General features: G+C 54.0%; 1 protein-coding gene across 1 annotated transcript in view; it reads left to right on the top strand.

The window, feature by feature from the left end:
* Positions 1 to 7,433, top strand: part of PLEKHA7 (pleckstrin homology domain containing A7) — a 208,919-nt gene extending 201,486 nt beyond the window's left edge. Inside the window, exons 20-23 of the mRNA XM_007448586.1 lie at positions 2,709 to 2,897; positions 2,986 to 3,103; positions 4,946 to 5,049; positions 5,784 to 7,433. Coding sequence (XP_007448648.1) covers positions 2,709 to 2,897; positions 2,986 to 3,103; positions 4,946 to 5,049; positions 5,784 to 5,993 — 621 coding nt within the window. The 3' untranslated portion in view covers positions 5,994 to 7,433. The remainder of the gene's footprint in view (positions 1 to 2,708; positions 2,898 to 2,985; positions 3,104 to 4,945; positions 5,050 to 5,783) is intronic.
* The last annotated feature ends 10,120 nt before the right edge of the window (positions 7,434 to 17,553 follow it).

Genomic DNA, 17,553 nt, shown 5'->3' with positions numbered 1-17,553 from the left:
GCAGGAATGGCTGGGACAGACAGGTGCTAATATAATGCAAGACACCTGCCCTCTGGGACGAGGGGCAAAGGGAAAAAGGCCTGTGAGCAGGACTGCCTGGATTCCAGCCCCTGTCTGTCTCTGGGTCTTCAGGCAAGGCCCATACCCTCTCTGAGCATCCTCAGTTTCCCCTTGTGCAGAACAAGCAGCTTGAAATAGATGAAGACAGAGGCCCCTCTTCATAGCTTGGTTGCTGTGGCTCAGAAGCAGGGCTTTTCAACTTGGTTGAGCATCAGGGTCACCAAGGTGGGTGGGTCTTCTCTCCCCTCCTTCTAGTTGTATATATGTTCACCAGTTTTACCATTTTTATTGTTGGTTGCTTGTTTTATATTTATTTTTGTGAAACAATGATATCCATCCTGAAATTGACATAAAACATGGATATTGGGCTTCCCTGGTGGCACAGTGGTTGAGAGTCCGCCTGCCAATGCAGGGGACACGGGTTCGTGCCCCGGTCCGGGAGGATCCCACATGCCGCGGAGCGGCTAGGTCCGTGAGCCATGGCCGCTGAGCCTGCGCGTCCGGAGCCTGTGCTCCGCAACGGGAGAGGCCACAACAGTGAGAGGCCCGCGTACCGCAAAAAACAAACAAAAAAACACGGATATATAATTTAGTAAATAATAATAAAGAGACTACCCATTTCATACCAACACTCAGACCAAGAAATAGGACTTTTTTTTTTTAATGAATTTTTATTGGAGGATGGTTGTTTTACAATGTTGTTATCCTCCACTGCACAACAAAATAAACCAGCCATATACATACAGATATCCCCTCCCTTTGGGACTTCCCTCCCATTAGGTTACCACAGTGCATTAAGTAGAGTTCCCTGTGCAATACAGTATGTTCCCATCAGTTGTCTATTTTATGCATAGTATCAATAACGTATATGTGTCGATCCCAGTCTCCCAATTCCTCCCACCCCACCCCTTTCCCCCATGGTATCCTTACATTTGTTCTCTACGTCTGTGACTCTAAGAAATAGGACTTTGCCAGCAATCAGAAGCCCTTGGGCCTGTGGGTCCCTTCCCAGTGTAGGCCCTTTGGGTCCCTTGGGCCTGTGGGTCCCTTGGGCCTCTGGGTCCCTTCCCAGTGTAGGGCCTGTGGGTCCCTTCCCAGTGTAGGTCAAGTAACCACTATCTTGACTTTCTTGATAATTTCCTTGCTTTTTTGTTTTGTTTTGTTTCACTACCGATATTTGCATCCAAAACACTTCTATTTTGCCCATATGTAATACTGTGTTTATTCTTTCATATCTTGCATCCTTTCAACAGTATGTTTGTGAGATTTACCCATGTTGTTGCATGTAGCTATAGTTCTTTTTTTTTTTTTTTTTTGTGGTACACGGGCCTCTCACTGTTGCGGCCTCTCCCGTTTTGGAGCACGGGCTCCGGATGCGCAGGCTCAGCGGCCATGGCTCACGGGCCCAGCCTCTCCACGGCATGTGGGATCTTCCCGGTACGGGGCACGAACCCGTGTCCCCTGCATCAGCAGGCGGACCGTCAACCACTGTGCCACCAGGGAAGCCCAGTTCTTTCATTTTTATTTGGCTTTTCTTAAATTTAATGCCATTTTTTTTTATTAAACAATACTCTGAAAGGGTACAAAATCAAAGGATATAAAAAAATATGTAATAAAATGTCTCCCTTCCACCCTGTGTCTCCAGACATTCTATTCCCTTCAATCAAAGGCAATCAATGGTTTGCGTTTATCTTTCTGGGGGACTTTTTTAGGAATTGGTGATTCCAAGGTCTTGTCAGGGTTTGGAAACCACTGATGCTCAGAGAGCCTCTGGGTATCTTAGGTAGGCAGCTTAAACTTCACACAATAATCAAATGTGTTGCTTTAGAAGAGTGCTGATAAGCTTTTGCAAAACAAGCTTACAGCACCCTTTCCTGAACTCTGAAAAACAAAGCAAAATGAGGCTAAGAAAGGGGGTGGTTAGGAGGAAGGAGTCTGGATGGTCATTTGTGCCAGGAGTGGGTGTCCATGGCAGTCAGGGGCCAGGCTGTCGGTCTGTAGAGAGGCCACAGCCCTCGGAGAGCATTGTGGACAGGGGGGTTCAAGGAAAATAGTTACATTCATCCCAGCCCAGGGAGTGGGCTGTGGAGAAGGCAGTGAGTCACCCATCCTGACTGCCTATTCTGTGCCTGAGTCAGGAAGGAGGAAATATTTTGTAACCATGTGCATTTCTGATAGAAAGGGCAGGAGCATGTAGATGGTCCTTGCTCAGATCCCCAGGCTGCTGAAGGATCCAGAGACGGTGCAGGGACCGCGGGCTGGCTCCGTCTGAGCATGGTGGGATGGGGTGGCGGTGGTGGGGTGCTGTCATCAACATAAAGGTAAACACAGAGTTACCAGCCTGCCTCCCCTGATGGTGCACTCCGAGCCAGTGGAATGAGAGCGTGGACCCATGTCCTGAGTTCTGGATTATGTGTAGATCACACTTTGAAAAATGGAAGATGTGTGAATCAAAGGGGAGGATGGGGTTGGAGCAGAGACGTCTCCCGACCTCACAGCTCAACCAGGGGAAACATTGGCATCTTTGGGCTGAAGTGGTCACTCCCTGCAGACCCAGGGTGTCCTGCTCCTTCCCTTGGGCCACCACTGTGATGGTGCCACTGAGCATTCTCTCACCGGGCACTGGTTCTGGTTTTGTTTCTGAGCAGGAAGACGAGGCACCTCCCAGGCCCCCGCTCCCTGAGCTCTACAGCCCGGAGGACCAGCCCCCGGCTGTGCCACCTCTACCGAGGGAGGCCACCATCATCCGGCACACTTCAGTGAGGGGCCTCAAGCGGCAGTCGGACGAGAGGAAACGGGACCGGGAGCAGGGGCAGTGTGTGAACGGGGACTCGAGGGTGAGCAGGGGGCACCCCTGGGGTTGCCCCGCTGTGGGGAGAGGGATGGCGGCGGGGCAGGTGTGACGGCCTCAGACTCTGCCCACAGGTGGAGCTCCGGTCATACGTCAGTGAGCCTGAGCTGGCGACCTTCGGTGGGGACATGGCCCCTCCCTCCCTGGGACTCGTGGGCTCTGAGAGCAGGTACCAGACGTTGCCAGGCAGAGGTAAGGCGAGACTTTCCATGGAGTCTTCCTGGGCATCCCCGCCACTGCCACACCACTGCTCTCCAGCCCTACCCGGTCCTCACACCCTTCTGCCTGCAGGCTGGGGCCTCAGCCTGGGTAGCAGCTGTCAGCCAACTCTGGGCTGTAGGGAGGGCCTGTCCTTCCTGCCTCTGGCTCACATCCTGATTCTCATCCTCTTTTATTACATCTGCCCCCGGGAACAATGATAATAGCAGTTACTATAAAGCCCAGTGCTGTTTTAAGCACTTTATTATATTCACTTAGTTAAGATTCATGATAATCCCGTGAGGGAAGTACTGTTGTTATCCCCATTTTAGAGATAAGCAAACCGAGGCCCAGAGAAATGAAACAACTTGCCAGTTAGCCAATAAGTGACAGAGCCAGAATCCCACCCTGCAGGCTGGGATGTTGGGTGACTGTCATCAGCTTGGCCATCCCATCTCATGCCTTCCAGAGGCTTTTCTCCTCTTCTGTGTCACTCTAAGACTCAATGAGTCCTTTATTTAAACAGACACACCTTTCTCCTCAGTTGCGTCTTCTCCCTCTCCTCCCCTATCCCTTTGAGATGGGGGTGGGAAGAGATTTAGGCCATTAGGCTCGCCCATGCCCTATTTTTCCCCATAGCCAGATCCTCTTTCTGAAATCCTTTTAAAAGGAGGCCATCAGGAACCCCAGAGAAGGTTGACCACACTCCCTCATTTGGTGGGAGGTCAGGCGCTTTTCCCCCCTTGACAGGGTGTGGAAACAGGAGGCCACACCGTCATGATTTGGACTCCTATGGGGTTATGTGACTCCCAGCCCACGATGCTGGGTAGGCTTGCTGTGTCCTGAGCTGGTCCCTGGAGGGGACTGGCTTTTGCTGAGTTGGGCCACAGCAACCCTTGGCACTGTGCCTGGGGACCCTTTTCCCTTCTTTCATTACAGCCTCGAGGTGTTCATCAATGGCAGTGTTAGTGGCCTGTGGGCAGGACAGTTCTTTGTCGCTCAGGAGTCTCTGGGCATTGCAGGACATTTATCATTCTTTTTCCTACGTGCTAAATGCTGGTGGAGTCCTTGGTGTGATGCCCGTTTCCAGATGTCAGGGACCAGCCTTGTTAAGAATGTTGCTAGTGGAGAAAGCACGGGCTGAGGCTCCATGTGACCTTGGACAAGTTGCTTAACCTCTCTGAGCTTTAGACTGCGTACCTCCACAGTGGTTAGGTAATGCTACTTTGTAGGGCCAGCGGGACAAAATCTATATGAAATACCTGGCACGATGCCTGCCTGTTATATAGTAAGTACTCAGTAAATGCTTGGTGCCTTCTTTCCATTCTTCATTTATTCACTCAGTCATTTATTCATTCAACCAGGCATTGTTGAATTTGTAGACAGGCATGTTGACACTGTGGTCAGTGCAGTAACCAGTGAATATACTGAAGAATACAGGGAATAACTGATTCTGCCTGGAGCATTTGAAAAGGCTTCTCACAGGCAGGCATCCAAGTTGGGTCACACAGGGTGCAATAGGAGTTCATCAGGAGGAAGTGATGCAGGGCATTCCTCGCCCTGCATCCTTTCCTCCTGCCAAGCAGCCCAGGTCTTCTGCATGTGAGGGAAGACGAGGGTAGTCCCCAGATCTTCCTTTGGGGACAGAGGGCACCCATGGGCTGGCCCCTCATTCCCTGCCTGGGGCCTTGCTCTTCCGGGCTCTGGGGAGGAAGAAGCATGGGTTGTTGGCTGGGTCCTTGTGGTCCCCTCACGGGAGTGAGAGTTGATCAAGAAGGGGCTGGTGGCCTGTCCTCCTCACCACAAATCCACTTGCATTTCTCTTTCCTCACTAAGGGCTCTCGGGGTCCACGTCAAGGCTCCAGCAGTCGTCCACCATTGCTCCCTACGTCACGCTTCGGAGGGGTCTAGATGCCGAAAGCAGCAAGGTGACCTACCCTGTGAGTGGCCTTGAGAAGTTCCTGAGGGGCTCACTGCTCCCTCACGCACAGAGGGGAGGGCTCCGAGGTAGACGGTAACTGGTGATCCTGTCAGGTGACCCCTCCAGAGCTCAGATTCCCTGTCACCATGTGCTCATGATGCCTTCACCACTGCCCACCAAGAAGGGCATCACACTGCCCTCCCCATTTCCCAAGGGGCTCCCACCTTTCTCCCCAGTCTTGCCCAGTGAGTCACACCCTGAGTTGTGGCCCATGACGTGCTTCTGCCCAACTGGACAGGCCTGGGCCTCAGTGTCTGCATCTGCAGAATTGGATGCTGCCCAGAGAGCCCATGAGGGCCAGCGGTATCATGTCCACGAGTGTGCTTAGAGGAGCTGCTTTTCAGTGGCCAGGAGGAGCCCAACTGGCATGTGTGTGTGTGTGTGTGTGTGTGTGTGTGTGTGTGTGTGTGTGTGTGTGTGTGTGTGAGAGAGAGACAGAGAAAGAAAGACGGGGAGGAAGCCAGTGTGTGTGGGTGTGTGTGTGACAGAGACAGAGAGAAAGAAAGACGGGGAGGAAGCCAGTGTGTGTGGGTGTGTGTGTGACAGAGACAGAGAGAAAGAAAGACGGGGATGAAGCCAGTGTGTGTGTGTGTGACAGAGACAGAGAGAAAGAAAGACGGGGATGAAGCCAGTCGGGCGGCTGCCCTCTGTGTTCCCAGCCCAGCTGCCCTGTCTGTCCCTCCTGCCCCTCAGAGACCCAGGAGTGCCTTGGAGCGCCTGTACTCAGGGGACCACCAGCGGGACAAGATGAGCGCAGAGGAGCAGCTCGAGCGCATGAAGCGGCACCAGAAGGCCCTGGTCCGGGAGCGCAAGAGGACGCTGAGCCAAGGAGAGAGGACGGGTCTGCCCTCGTCCCGCTACCTCGGCCAACCACTCCCTGGAGATCTCGGCTCAGTATGTTAGGAGGGTCCAGGCAGGAGGGGCTGGGACAGGGAGCAGAGCTTCCCCGAGTCCCCCAGACACAAGCACTTCTCAGCCCCGAGAGAGTGGGCTGTCGACCTGGATGGCTCAGAGAACACCCCACGGGCTGTGTGTCCACAAGCCGGGACGCATGTGTGACTTGGTCAGAGGGTGCCCCGGAACTAGAGCAGGAACGAGGATGTCACTGCAGGAGCCCAGGAGCCAGAGAGAACGTCCACAGTCAGTTTTGCAGTCGAGCTTGAGGGAGGCCTTTGTAAGCATTCAGTCTCTCAGCTGAACCAAGGACTTGGGAAGTACAGGGTTCGAGGAGTGGAGGAGAAAGATGGTGCTATGATTTGAGGAGGAGGAGTGCAAGCCAGCCAGCCTCCCGGACCTCCAAGCGGGCGCCCCGTGGGGCAGCTGAGCAGAGGGTGGTGGCCCTCACCTCTGAGGACTGGGGCTCTCCCACCGCCGCGGTGCTGACGGGCCTCCCCATGCCCCAGGAGAGCCGGGGCGTCTTCTGCCCTCTGGTGGTGCTTCCAGGCACTGCACCCTGCCCACAGTCGCCTTAGGTCCCTTTTGGAAACATTCCATTTGACTTTTCCCTGTTGTTTGAAATCAAATGTTTCCCTAGACCTCTAGCCTGACTGCTCTTCCCCTAATTCATTGCACAAGCTCTTTTGCTTTTAGCGTTACCGCTCATTGCCTCTCTAATCCTGCCTGATTGTGTCTACAGACGCTTCTAATTTGCATCAACCATTCTCTAACTGGCCTGTGCTCTTGTTACCAGGCTTATAATAGCAGCTCTTTTCTCCATAGCCTAGTGAGCACTCCCATGTGTGACTCACCTTTCTGCCGCCCCCTTTATGCAGGCTTACTGACTCATAATTCCCTTATCCCAAAAGCTGCCCCACAAGTTTGAGCCAGCCCCACTGCCTGAGGGCCGTGGTCATTGTCAGAGGTCTGGGCATGATGAATTTATCAAAGTCCATGCCTCACATCTGGACAGTAGACACAGACTTCAGAGATTGCATGTTGGAATAAATTCTGCCAAGTCTGAGGTGGTTCAGTTTTAATTCCTCCGGCCCCATCGGCACAATTTCTTACGGAAAACTTTTTGTGTTTCTAGTATTTAATAACTTGAACGGGTAGCAAGATACATTATGATCTGTATTCAGAGGGCCTCTCTGCAGCTGTTAGCTCAGACACCAAAGGGGTAAGACCCAGGATACTCATATCCTGAAAAGCTGCAAAGCCAGTAACTTTTAAACTTTATAAGTAAATGTCATATGAGGTAAAACTGACTTTTCACAACCTGATGTCTCAAATGTAGAAAAGTGATCTAAAAATCGTAACTTGAATACCTTGTAATTTTTCTCTTTAAGAAAAAAGACTTGTGTAAGTCTCTGCCTCAGCGCCAATAAACGTGTTGCTTAATGATAATGGATTGGCGTGGTTCTTCCCCAGGATACATTGTAGAGTCCAGTGAACTTTTTCTGTTTGTGGAAACAATCAGGCTGGGTTTATGTGAGGTCTTGTCTCTCTTTGGGGCACTGGTGAGCGTGTAAGAAAATGTGTGTTTTCTTTGTGAATCATGAAATTAATTTTTCATCCCTGAATCTTCAACTGCCTAATCCTTTTACATTTTAATTGGAAACCATCACCTAAAAGCGATTACGTTGACGTAGAGTCAGTATGGAGAGCTTGTGCACGAATGGGTGAAATGTGCTGCTATGGCTGTGGGTTTGGGGCTTGGGTGAGTGCGGGCTTGAGGGGGCATTAAAGACAACGGTGACCACTTGGGGCTCTGTGAGGCGGGTGGGGTGGGAAGAAGAAGGCAACCTGGGATGGAGAAGCGTCTGCTTGGCTTCTGCTCAAGAAAAGGGAGGCTTTGGGCCCGTTCCCTCCTCTCAACAACCTGCTCAGTGTCGAGGCCTGTGGGGATGCAGGCCACAGGTGATTAGGAAGGCTGCGGCGGAGCCAAACCATTGTGCTGGGATCTTAAAGTGGCTGGGTTAGAGTTTCCCTCTGTGAAGCCTGCTTGTTACAGAGTTGGAATTGTTGCATTTGATTTAGCATTTAAATTTTACATGTGTTTGGTTTTTCTAACTTAAAACATCTGCCCCAAATAGCTGCGTGATACGCAGCTTATCTGCCTCCCTGGCCACAAGCTGCTCCTGCTTGCACCTCCCCAGTCCCACCGTGGGGGCATTATTCCCCACCCTTAACTGTGTCCTACTGGGACTGCCCACTAGAGAGGCTCTTGGCTATTCCACTTGCTTACCAGGGCCTCAGAGGGTTTGTTTCACCCATTGTTTCTGAGCTGGAACAACATATGGCTCCCGAACCAGAAGGGCTTCCGTGATCTGTCATGCAACAGAAGCGGCAAGCCTCTTCTCTTGAGCTCTGTCCCAGCTTCTGTTTTAGGGTCACCTTCTTGGACCTGGGAGCCTCCTGTATCCCTGGGGACCATTGTGAGTCTAAAGTCGTGGATCTTAGACCCGTGCCCGGGAGGTTTGGACACTTTGGGGCCCATATCAGAGAGAAATCGGCAGTCTGGAGTCTGGCTGTATCAAAGGGGCAGAGGCCTTGTTCTCTCTGTCACAGAGTTTCAGAACACAGCAGAGACCATCCGTGTCACAGGATTGCTGCTGCCTTGTTTTAGAGATGAGGTTGAGGTCCATGGTCACACAGCTTTTCCCTAATGAGTCACAGGTCCATCTTCCCAAGGACCCCAGTACCTGCAAGACCTACCCAAAAGGGATAGCCAGGAAGTGACTACATTTCACCCTCTTATTCTGTTACCAGTGGAAGCGCGAGCAGGACTTTGACCTGCAGCTGCTGGAACGGGCCGTACAAGGGGACAGAAAGGACAAGGAGGAGAATGGCTGGCTGAAGGTGCAGGCTATGCCTGTCACTGAGTTGGACCTGGAACCACAAGACTATGACGTGGACATCAGCAGAGAGGTGAGGGCAGGGGCTTCCTTCATGCTGCCCCCAGGAGGCCCAGCCTTCAGACGCCAGCCTGACCAACCCTCCCAGGGGCATGGAGGTGGTGGGGGGCGGTTGTTGCCCTGAATGGGGACAGGCTCGGTTTCAGTGTGGCCCAGGAGGGTGGACTACCTACACCTGGAGGTAGTAAGGGGAGACCAGACACTTTGATGCAGGTTCAGATCTGTCTCTCTTTGTAATTTGTGGCAAGTCATTTAACTTCTCTGTGCCTCAGTTTCCTCAGCAGTAATGTGGGTTGTGGGGAGGGTTAAGTGACTCAGCACATTGCCCGAACGATTAGCAATGATCAGAAAGCTGTGAGCACAGGGCCTGGCACATAGTAGGCATGTGATGAGGTGGTAGTTACTGTTAGGATACGTTCCCTGGAAAACCAGGGATTGGTCTTGCATCTGGCCAGTCAGGCCAATTTGGGCAGTCAGACTTGGGGAAAAGGCAGTGCAGGTTTAGAAATCACAGGTGAAATATCCAGCCATGGCAGAGGCTAGGAGACCTGGATAGGTCTGGTCTGGGTTCTTTCGCCCTCTGGTGGCTCAAACGCATCATGGCCGGGCAGGCCCAGAAAAGCAAGTAACCGCAGTCAGGACCATCTCTTACCCGCGGGGAGAGAAAGGGGGTCGGAGCGCGACAGACTTAGGGTCTTCAAGACATAGGGTGGTCTCCTGTGACCTATGTTGTGCCATTTGTAAGCTCTGTAGAGCAGTGTCTTTGGCTGTTTGGTTCACCTTTGTGCACCCAGCACCAGGCCTGGCACAGAGTAGATGCTCTGTAAATATTTGCTGAATGACGACTCTGTTGAATGAAGTGCACAGTGGCCCCCAGATATCCCAAACACATTTGTATGAGGACTTGGCCTGGCCTGAAACTGCATGAGAGGAAATGCTCTCACCACATGAAGGATAGATCAGACAGGATGGGCGCAAATTGACGCCTGTGGAGTCGCTGGGTTCTGGGATCAGCTGGGGCTCCAGGGTTTAACGAGGTTGGTCCCCTGCCTTCAGACCTTTTCCCTTTGGCACCTCTGAAACAGCCAAAGGTCCGTGCTTTCTCAGGTCCACAAAAGAAGCTTCTACACACTGCCTTGGCAATGGAAGTGCATTTTGCGGTGTCCTAATTGGCCTGCCAGCCAGGGGAAAAAGTTCTTCCTTATCTCTGACCTAAATCCCTCCTGCTACAATGTAATCTGCTTCCTTCCTCTGCATCTGCCCTCATGGGAAATAACAGAAAAGAGCTTATTTCTTGCCATCTTTCACCAGAATGAAAGGTCTGCATGGGCTTAAATTCAAGTCCAGATTTGCCCTGGGATTGGATTTAGCTTGTTTTTGGAAGTTTCAATCAACCCCATTTTAATGTAGTTCAAGGAAGAAAAAAATTCCCTGAGGTGTGTGCAAAAGTTGCCTTTAGCGTTCTTGGCCCACGCAAAGGTTCACCAAGCTGAGGTTGCTGTTGGGTTTGTGTGAGACACTGGTGAGGGGAGGAGCTGGGGTCATTTTCCTCTTGAGAGCAGTAGATTCAATGTGGCTGCCTCCTGTCTGGGTCTTTTGTAGGGGCAGAAAGCACTATCACTTTCTTTCATCCCTCCACCCAGCCACCCAGCCACCCATCCAAGGAGTGTTTGCTGAAGGGCTGCTAAGTACCAAGTCCCTGCTCTAGACAGTGGAGAAACAAACAGGAAACGGGAGGGAGTGGCAGGGGTGGGTGGATGGGAGAAGGAGGGTCAGGGAAGCCTTCTGGAGGTGAGGTTGGGAGGATGAGAAAGAGGCCATGGGGCCCAAGGAAGGAGCATCTCAGGCAGAGGAAAGAGCAGGGGCCGAGGTGGGTCAGTGAGGCTGGAGAGGTCAGATCACATCAAGGGTAGCTTTTAGGGTGATCATTTGTATCCTCAGGGCTTACTGGTCTAGTTATTTTGCCTTCCCCCTTCCCTTCCCTTGGCCTGTAGGAGGTTGCCTGGTACGGTAGATAGAACACGGGCTTTGGAGTCAGACCCAGATTCAGGTCGGGACTGCACAGTGAACTGCCATTGTGATCTTAGCAAGTTACTGAAGTCTGCGGGCTCCTCTGCGTGCCTCATGGCAGGAGACAGGATGGGGGGAGCAGGTCCCAAACCCAACATCTGTGCCTCCCACCACCTTTCCTCAGCTCTCCAAACCAGAGAAGGTCTCCATCCCCGAGCGTTATGTGGAGCTGGATCCTGAAGAGCCGCCCAGCCTGGAGGAGCTGCAGGCGCGGTACCGCAAGGCCGAGAAGATCCGTAACATCCTTACCCGGTCCAGGTCAGCCCTCATGCTGCCTGAGCCCTGACGACCTGCTAGGCCGACCCCAGGGGTGTCTCAACTGAATGGGCCCTGGGCTGGGCTGGCCGGGGAGTGTGTCTTGTCAGGCCTCCGTCTCAGACCAGCGCTGCTCATGGTAAGGAGCAGGCTGGCTCTCAGCACGTCACCCGCAGATCAGCGAGGAAGCTTGCCCAGGTCATCTGGGAGGTCTAAAGCACTCAGAGGGCCATCCTAGGCCCTTGGCCCCAAATCTGTGTAACGTGGCCCTGGCAAGCGTGGGGAGTGGAGCCAAGTGTGGTGGTGAAGTGGACACAGTTGGAGATAGGCCCCAAGGACGGCCCTCCCAGCCTTAGGGCCCATGTTCCCTCACACAGACCCCCAGACCAGAGCCAGGGGCCCAGCCTTGTCCTGAGGTGCCAGAGGCCTTGCCCACATCCCTGGAGGCCAGGTTGGTAGCCTCAGAAACGTAAACTGGGTATTTGAGGGCCTCCCTTTCAGAGAGCGGTTAGCTTTTTCCCATCTGGACTTAATAGGAGCTTAGAGCTGGAACTCTTACCTTGAGGTCTGTGATCCGCCAAAGGAGGAACAAAGCTGTGACTAGGTGTTTGGGGAGAAGCAGGTGCACCTTTGTCTGGAGAGAAGGTGCACCATTTTTATCTGATGCCCCCCAAAGGGTGAGATCCTCTGGCCAGGGAGACCCTGCTCTCCTGAGGCGGGTGCCTGGGGGTGGCGAGGCCCACAGCCTGCTTTCTGGCTCTCCCACAGCATGTGCAACCTGCAGCCGGTGTCCGGCCAGGACCGGGATGGCGTGGCCGACCTGGACTCGCAGCTGCAGGCGCAGGAGCGCATCATCAACATCTCCTACGCCCTGGCCTCAGAGGCCTCCCAGCGCAGCAAGCAGGTGGCAGGTGAGGCCCTGGGGACAGCCTCTGAGGCTGGGCCACACCCCCTGCTCCTTGGGCTCAGGGCCTGGCATGGCCTGTCGGGGTCAGTGGAAAAGCAGGCGTCAGGCTCGCTAGTTGAGGGACAGTGGTATGTTCCCCTGTCCCAGGCGCACTGCAGGGCTTGCGAGGGGGACTGGGGCTCAGGAGTGTCCCGGGAGAGGGTGTATAGCTCATTCTTAAATCTTGGGAGTGGTACTGCTATTCTGCTTTCTCTGAGGTTGTGGGTTGAGAACAGGTTTTTCCTGTTCTCCTGAGCTAAGGGGTCAAGGCTAAGGTTTCTGGCCTCACGAAGAAGGGACAGGAAAGCCTTTTGGTGCTTGGATTTCTTGCTGGGACAAGGCAGAATGGGGCCCCTCTAACCCTCCCTGGAGTCCCTGCTTTGGTTCCCAAATCAAAGTCACTGTTCACCTATCAGAGTGGCCTGTGCCAGAAAGCAGAACTTGGGAAGTGGGATTTTGCTGTCCAGTGGGAAAAAAATAGCACCATGGGATGGGAGTGTGTGTGTGTGTGTGTGTGTGTGTGTGTGTGTGTGTGTGTGCGCGCGCGCGCGTGCGCGCGCGTGTGCCAGGAAGGAGACTCCTGGCTCCTCTCCCCACCCACATGTGCCCCCGCTGTGTGAGCTCTCACAGTTCACCTAGTGCTGTTTCTCCCCAGATGCAGCCGCCACTGCATGTCTAGGTGGTGCCCTTGGCCAGGTGTGACAGGGGTGGTCATAGAGCCTGAAGTGGGATCACAGTCCCCACCAGTCCTGCAGCCCTGGCCAAAGGGTCTAGAAGTGACCACGGGTGGGGCCTGCTGGACCTTGAAGTGGCTGGCCCTGGGAAGCAGAACCACGGGTATGACCGAGGACAAGGGGCAGCCTGTTCTCTGTCTCCCAGCTCGGATCCCGTACAGAGTCGCTGAAGTCCCTGCTGTTCTGACTCCCCTGAGGACGTGTGCGTGAGCTGAGAGGGGGTCTTCCTTGGGGACACAGCAGACGGCTTTCCCGGGCCCCTCCTCGTAATGATCCTGGGGCCCTCTGAGCCCATCGTGGCGATTTTGAATTCCTTCCCATGTCCAGGGCTCTAGCAGGGGCACCTTCCCTGCCATAAAGTGCCCTCCTCTCTGGCCTGTGCTTGCTCTACCTATGTGGACCTACTGTCCTCGGCTTCCTTAACCACCAGCAGGCGAGCGTGCCCCAGACCTGGCACCCTGACACCCGCAGTCACGTCCCTGCTCAGTGGCCACCTTTGCTGCAGCCTTTGCTCACTCTTGCTCCCTCTCTCCAGCTCAGAGACATTTCTGGGAACTGCAGGCCAGGCCCCCGCCAGGCCCCATGGATATGCCCCCGCAAGCCCAGGCCGTTAGTGGTGGGCAGCCGGGCCCCCGGCACCCCGGCCCTGCCGCTCAGGGCGTCTGGTGCTGCAGGAGCAGACGAGGAACCTAACGCGCCACTTAATTCCTGTCTGCCCGTCTAGCGCAGCATCTGGCCCTCCTCCCGCCTAAAGCCCCCCTGTCCTCCAGGACGGTGCCACCTTACCCCCCCTTAAGCAACGGACTCCACTACACCTTTGTCTAACACCTTCCAAGTAAGAACCCCCTCCTGGCGTGGCCCCTCACCTGGCGCTGAGCATGTCCCCTTCCCTCTGCTGCTGAGATGATTGCAGTGCCACCTGCTGACGCTTCCTTCCATGGGCAAAGCAGCCGCTGGGGAGACCCCTCCTGGACTGGTAGGCAGGTGGGGGGCTGATGATTTTTAGGAACTCAATGTTCAGCGGCTCCGATACAGTAGAGACTGTGTGATCCAAGCCCCCTGGCTCCCTGAAATCTCAGGAGGCAGAGCTGCGCCCCTTCCCGCCCCGCTGTCCTTCCTGCAGGTGGCCCAGTGCCCCAGGGGACCAGGGCAGGCCAGACGGCCAGCTTGGGAAGCGGGGGTGGTGGCTGGGAAGGATGAATTAGATCATGGCCTCTCCCCATCAGGGCTTTGACCAAAGAAATTGAAGAACTGGAAGCCTAGAAAAACCAGTTTTGCAGATGAGGACATGGGCCCTGTGAGGGGTGGGGGCTCATTCCAGTCGCAAGGGAAGCTTCAGGAGGAGGCTGCCCGGGGTGATGGCCCTCACCCCTGCAGAACATTCCAGCACCACCCCTTCTGAGTCCTCCCCACGTGGGCATTTACTGGTGAGAGGAGGCAGCGTGGGAGTAGGGAGGGAGTGCTGGACCAGGAGTCGGGAGGCTGGGGCCAAGTCCAGGCTGTTGTTCTGAGTTCTTGGCTGTTGCCTCACCTGGACGGGGAGGGCGGATCAGGAGTCTCAGCAGCCCTTTCCCTGATGTTCCACTTCGTACGACTGTGTAGGACTTCCCCTCTCATCCCTCTACACACACTTACGGTTAACGTTGCTGAGCGCCTACTCCGTGCCAGGCATTGCGCTGATCATCTCCTTTGACAACAACCCAATGGATATACTCACCCCATTTTACAGATGAGGAAGCACAGCTCAGAGACCCTGAGGGACTTGCCCAAGGAGTTGTGGCTGTGTCAGAGCCAGGGTTCGAACCCCTTCCGTGCGAGTTCAGAACCTCTGTTCTCCATCGCCACCCTGGGCCCACCTGGGCCACCTCCATTGGCCCACCTGGGCCACCCCCAGGGGCTCTAGATGTTTGGAGAAGGGAGTGCAGTGAGGGATGGCGGTGTGTGGTTGGGACGGAGGCATGGTCTTGGGCAAATGTCCACCCGCCTGGTCGCTTCGCTGTCCTGAGGGTGGCAGGAGGAAATCGGCCTGTTGGGCCAGGCTCTCGGGAGGTGTGCAGTAGGGACCTCGTGACTGAGGAACCCCAGGGAATGCTCCAGCCAGGTCTTTTGTAAAGGCTGCAGGGTCTTCTGGGGCCACGGGATGGTGTATGGTTTTCTCCTGGAGAGCCGAGTGTGGTGACACCACCCCAGGCCACAGAGAGGCAGCGGGGAGACTCTGTTCCTCTCTGCTTTTAGTGCCCCTGTGGTCATGAGATAGGCCTCTAATGCTCTTTTCAGAGCACACACACATTTCCTTGTACCCTTCCGGCACCCTCATTAGGAGATTGGTACAGTCACCCTGTTTTTAGATGAAGAAAGCGAGGCCCATGAAGGCTGAGAGAGTTACCCAGAGTCCCTCAGCAGATGAAGGGCAGGGCCAGAACTGGACCCCAGAGTCCTCTTTGCTCAGGCCTTCTGCCCTCTCAGAGCAGGGACCCAGTCTAGGGGCCAGCATGTGTCTGGCAAACTTCCTAGAAGTGGTGAGGGTGGAGGAAAGGTGGGACGCCCGTTAGTCCTCGAAGCCGAGGGTCCCCCAGCAGCGGCCGCATTGCCCCAGTCCCCTGCTCTGCTGTTCTCTGTCTTGTCAGCCTGCCATCCCCTGTCACGTGTGCACAGACGTGCCCACCGCCTGCTCCCCAGACGTGGGCTGGGGTCCTGCCAGCCTCTCATTGTCTCCTGTGCTTTTTGCCAGCCCAGGCAGTGACTGACCCGTGATCCGGGGTGCAGCGAAGTCTGGAGCCAGGCCCAGTGGGACCAGTTTCCTCCCAGAAGATTGATCCTTCTTCCCTTTCCAGCTGAGCCGGGGTCCAGGCTGGAGGACAGAGCACCGCCAGCTGTGGGGCACTCACCACAGGGCTAGGGCCTAACACCCACGCTTGTTTTAGTTCAGACTCCTTTTTACATGTGGCAAAGGCACTTTTAATACACACTGTAAAATACTGACTCTGTATTTTAGAATCAGGCTATATTTTATAATGTTCACCTCAAGGGCTGAGTGGCTGAGAAGGTGAGGATGCAGGATTTTGGAGCTGCACATACAGATTCAGGTACCGTTTGGGTGGTGGGTGTGGGTGGGAGCCGAAGGGCAGGGTGAGCAGAGGCCAGTCCAGCATCTGCTGAACTCAGGTGAGGTTGGATTGGAGATGTACTTCCAGTGGATTCCAGTGTTGGGCTCATTGGTGTGTTGTCCAGGGCAGTGATCAGCTGACCCTGACCTGGCCTGATGACCAGCTCTGTAGGGTGAAACTCCACCGAGCTGGCACGTGGAGCCTCCGCCTTGGGTCTGGCTTAGGCCCAAAGGTGTGTCCAAGAACTTTGGTTCCCAACCTGCCCATGAGGTTCTCTCAGCAAAGGGCTCTTCAAAAAAGACAAAAACAGTTCGCTGTAATTAAAACAAAACAAAACAAAACAAAACACTTTGAAATACAGAAAAGGTGAGAAGAAACACCTTTGATTTGTATCATAAGCAATAAACGTTACACAGGGTGGCATCTACCTACAACTCCCCGAGTCTGCACTAGGCTGTGATAGGTATCCTGGGCTCGTTGCGGCTGGCCCCTGAGAACACAGGTCAGCCTACCCAGGACTTGGGTCAGGTGGCAGGTGGGCAGGCAGCGGGCCCCTACCCTCCCCGATGGCCAGCAGGGCCATGATGACAGGACTATTACTTGACTTCCAGCCTAAAACGGGGAGGGCGCTGTTAAGCTAGGCGCAGTGTTTGTGGCCCTTTATGTAAGTCATGAGCTCATGATATTCTGCATTCGGAAAATGAAGTTGGAAAAAACAAAAACAAAAAACAACTCCATTGGGTGGAGCCACACTTTAAATGAAAATTTGTCTTTGACTGTGGTCAGAAAAATAATCTTGAATATATTTAGAAGTTGCCGTCTATTTTTAACTAAGTCCATATGCTGCCAGTATCAACTTCATGACATTTGCCAAAATAAGATTTTATTTTTGCCTTTATAAGATTTTGTTGGAAAAAATGAAATGACTATTTTGCAAGAAAAAGTTAATTTAAATAAAACTGTAATGGTTTGCAAAAAAAAAAAATGTGATGTACAGATTAAACTATTAACCTTGATATGCTTCCTGCTTTTTGCTGCCTATATTCTCCTGAGTGGCCTGTGTTAGGTTTTTTTCCGTTTGTTTGGAAATCCCCCAGTGTCAGCTCTGGATCCTGCGGTGTTCACCTATGAAGTCTCTCCTGATGACAGTTCCGTGACACGTGATTGACTCTGGAGGCCTGAGGGAGGAAGGCCTGCGCACTTGGGCCTTTGGCTGGGCTTCAGCAGCCGCTCTGGATGGCCCCCCACCTCGCCCCCGCCCGGCTGAGGGGCCGCCGGGCTGTGGACTCCTGTGCGGGGCTGGTTTGGCAGGCGGTCTGCAATCCCAGACAAAGGGAGGGACTCCGCAGGCCCTCTTCCAGCCCACACGCCTCCAGTTCGTTCCAATGAGGCGGGCTAGTGACGGACCATTGCAAACTGGACTTGTGTTTAATTCATTTTGACTTGTGATATGTGCTTAAAACAGAAGGCAAGAGGCCAGTTCAGTTTAGGGATGCG

This window comes from Lipotes vexillifer, unplaced genomic scaffold (genome assembly GCF_000442215.2).
Source record: "Lipotes vexillifer unplaced genomic scaffold, Lipotes_vexillifer_v1.1 scaffold519, whole genome shotgun sequence".
NCBI classification, from domain to species: domain Eukaryota; kingdom Metazoa; phylum Chordata; class Mammalia; order Artiodactyla; family Lipotidae; genus Lipotes; species Lipotes vexillifer.
This window is presented reverse-complemented; position numbering and strand designations above follow the sequence as displayed.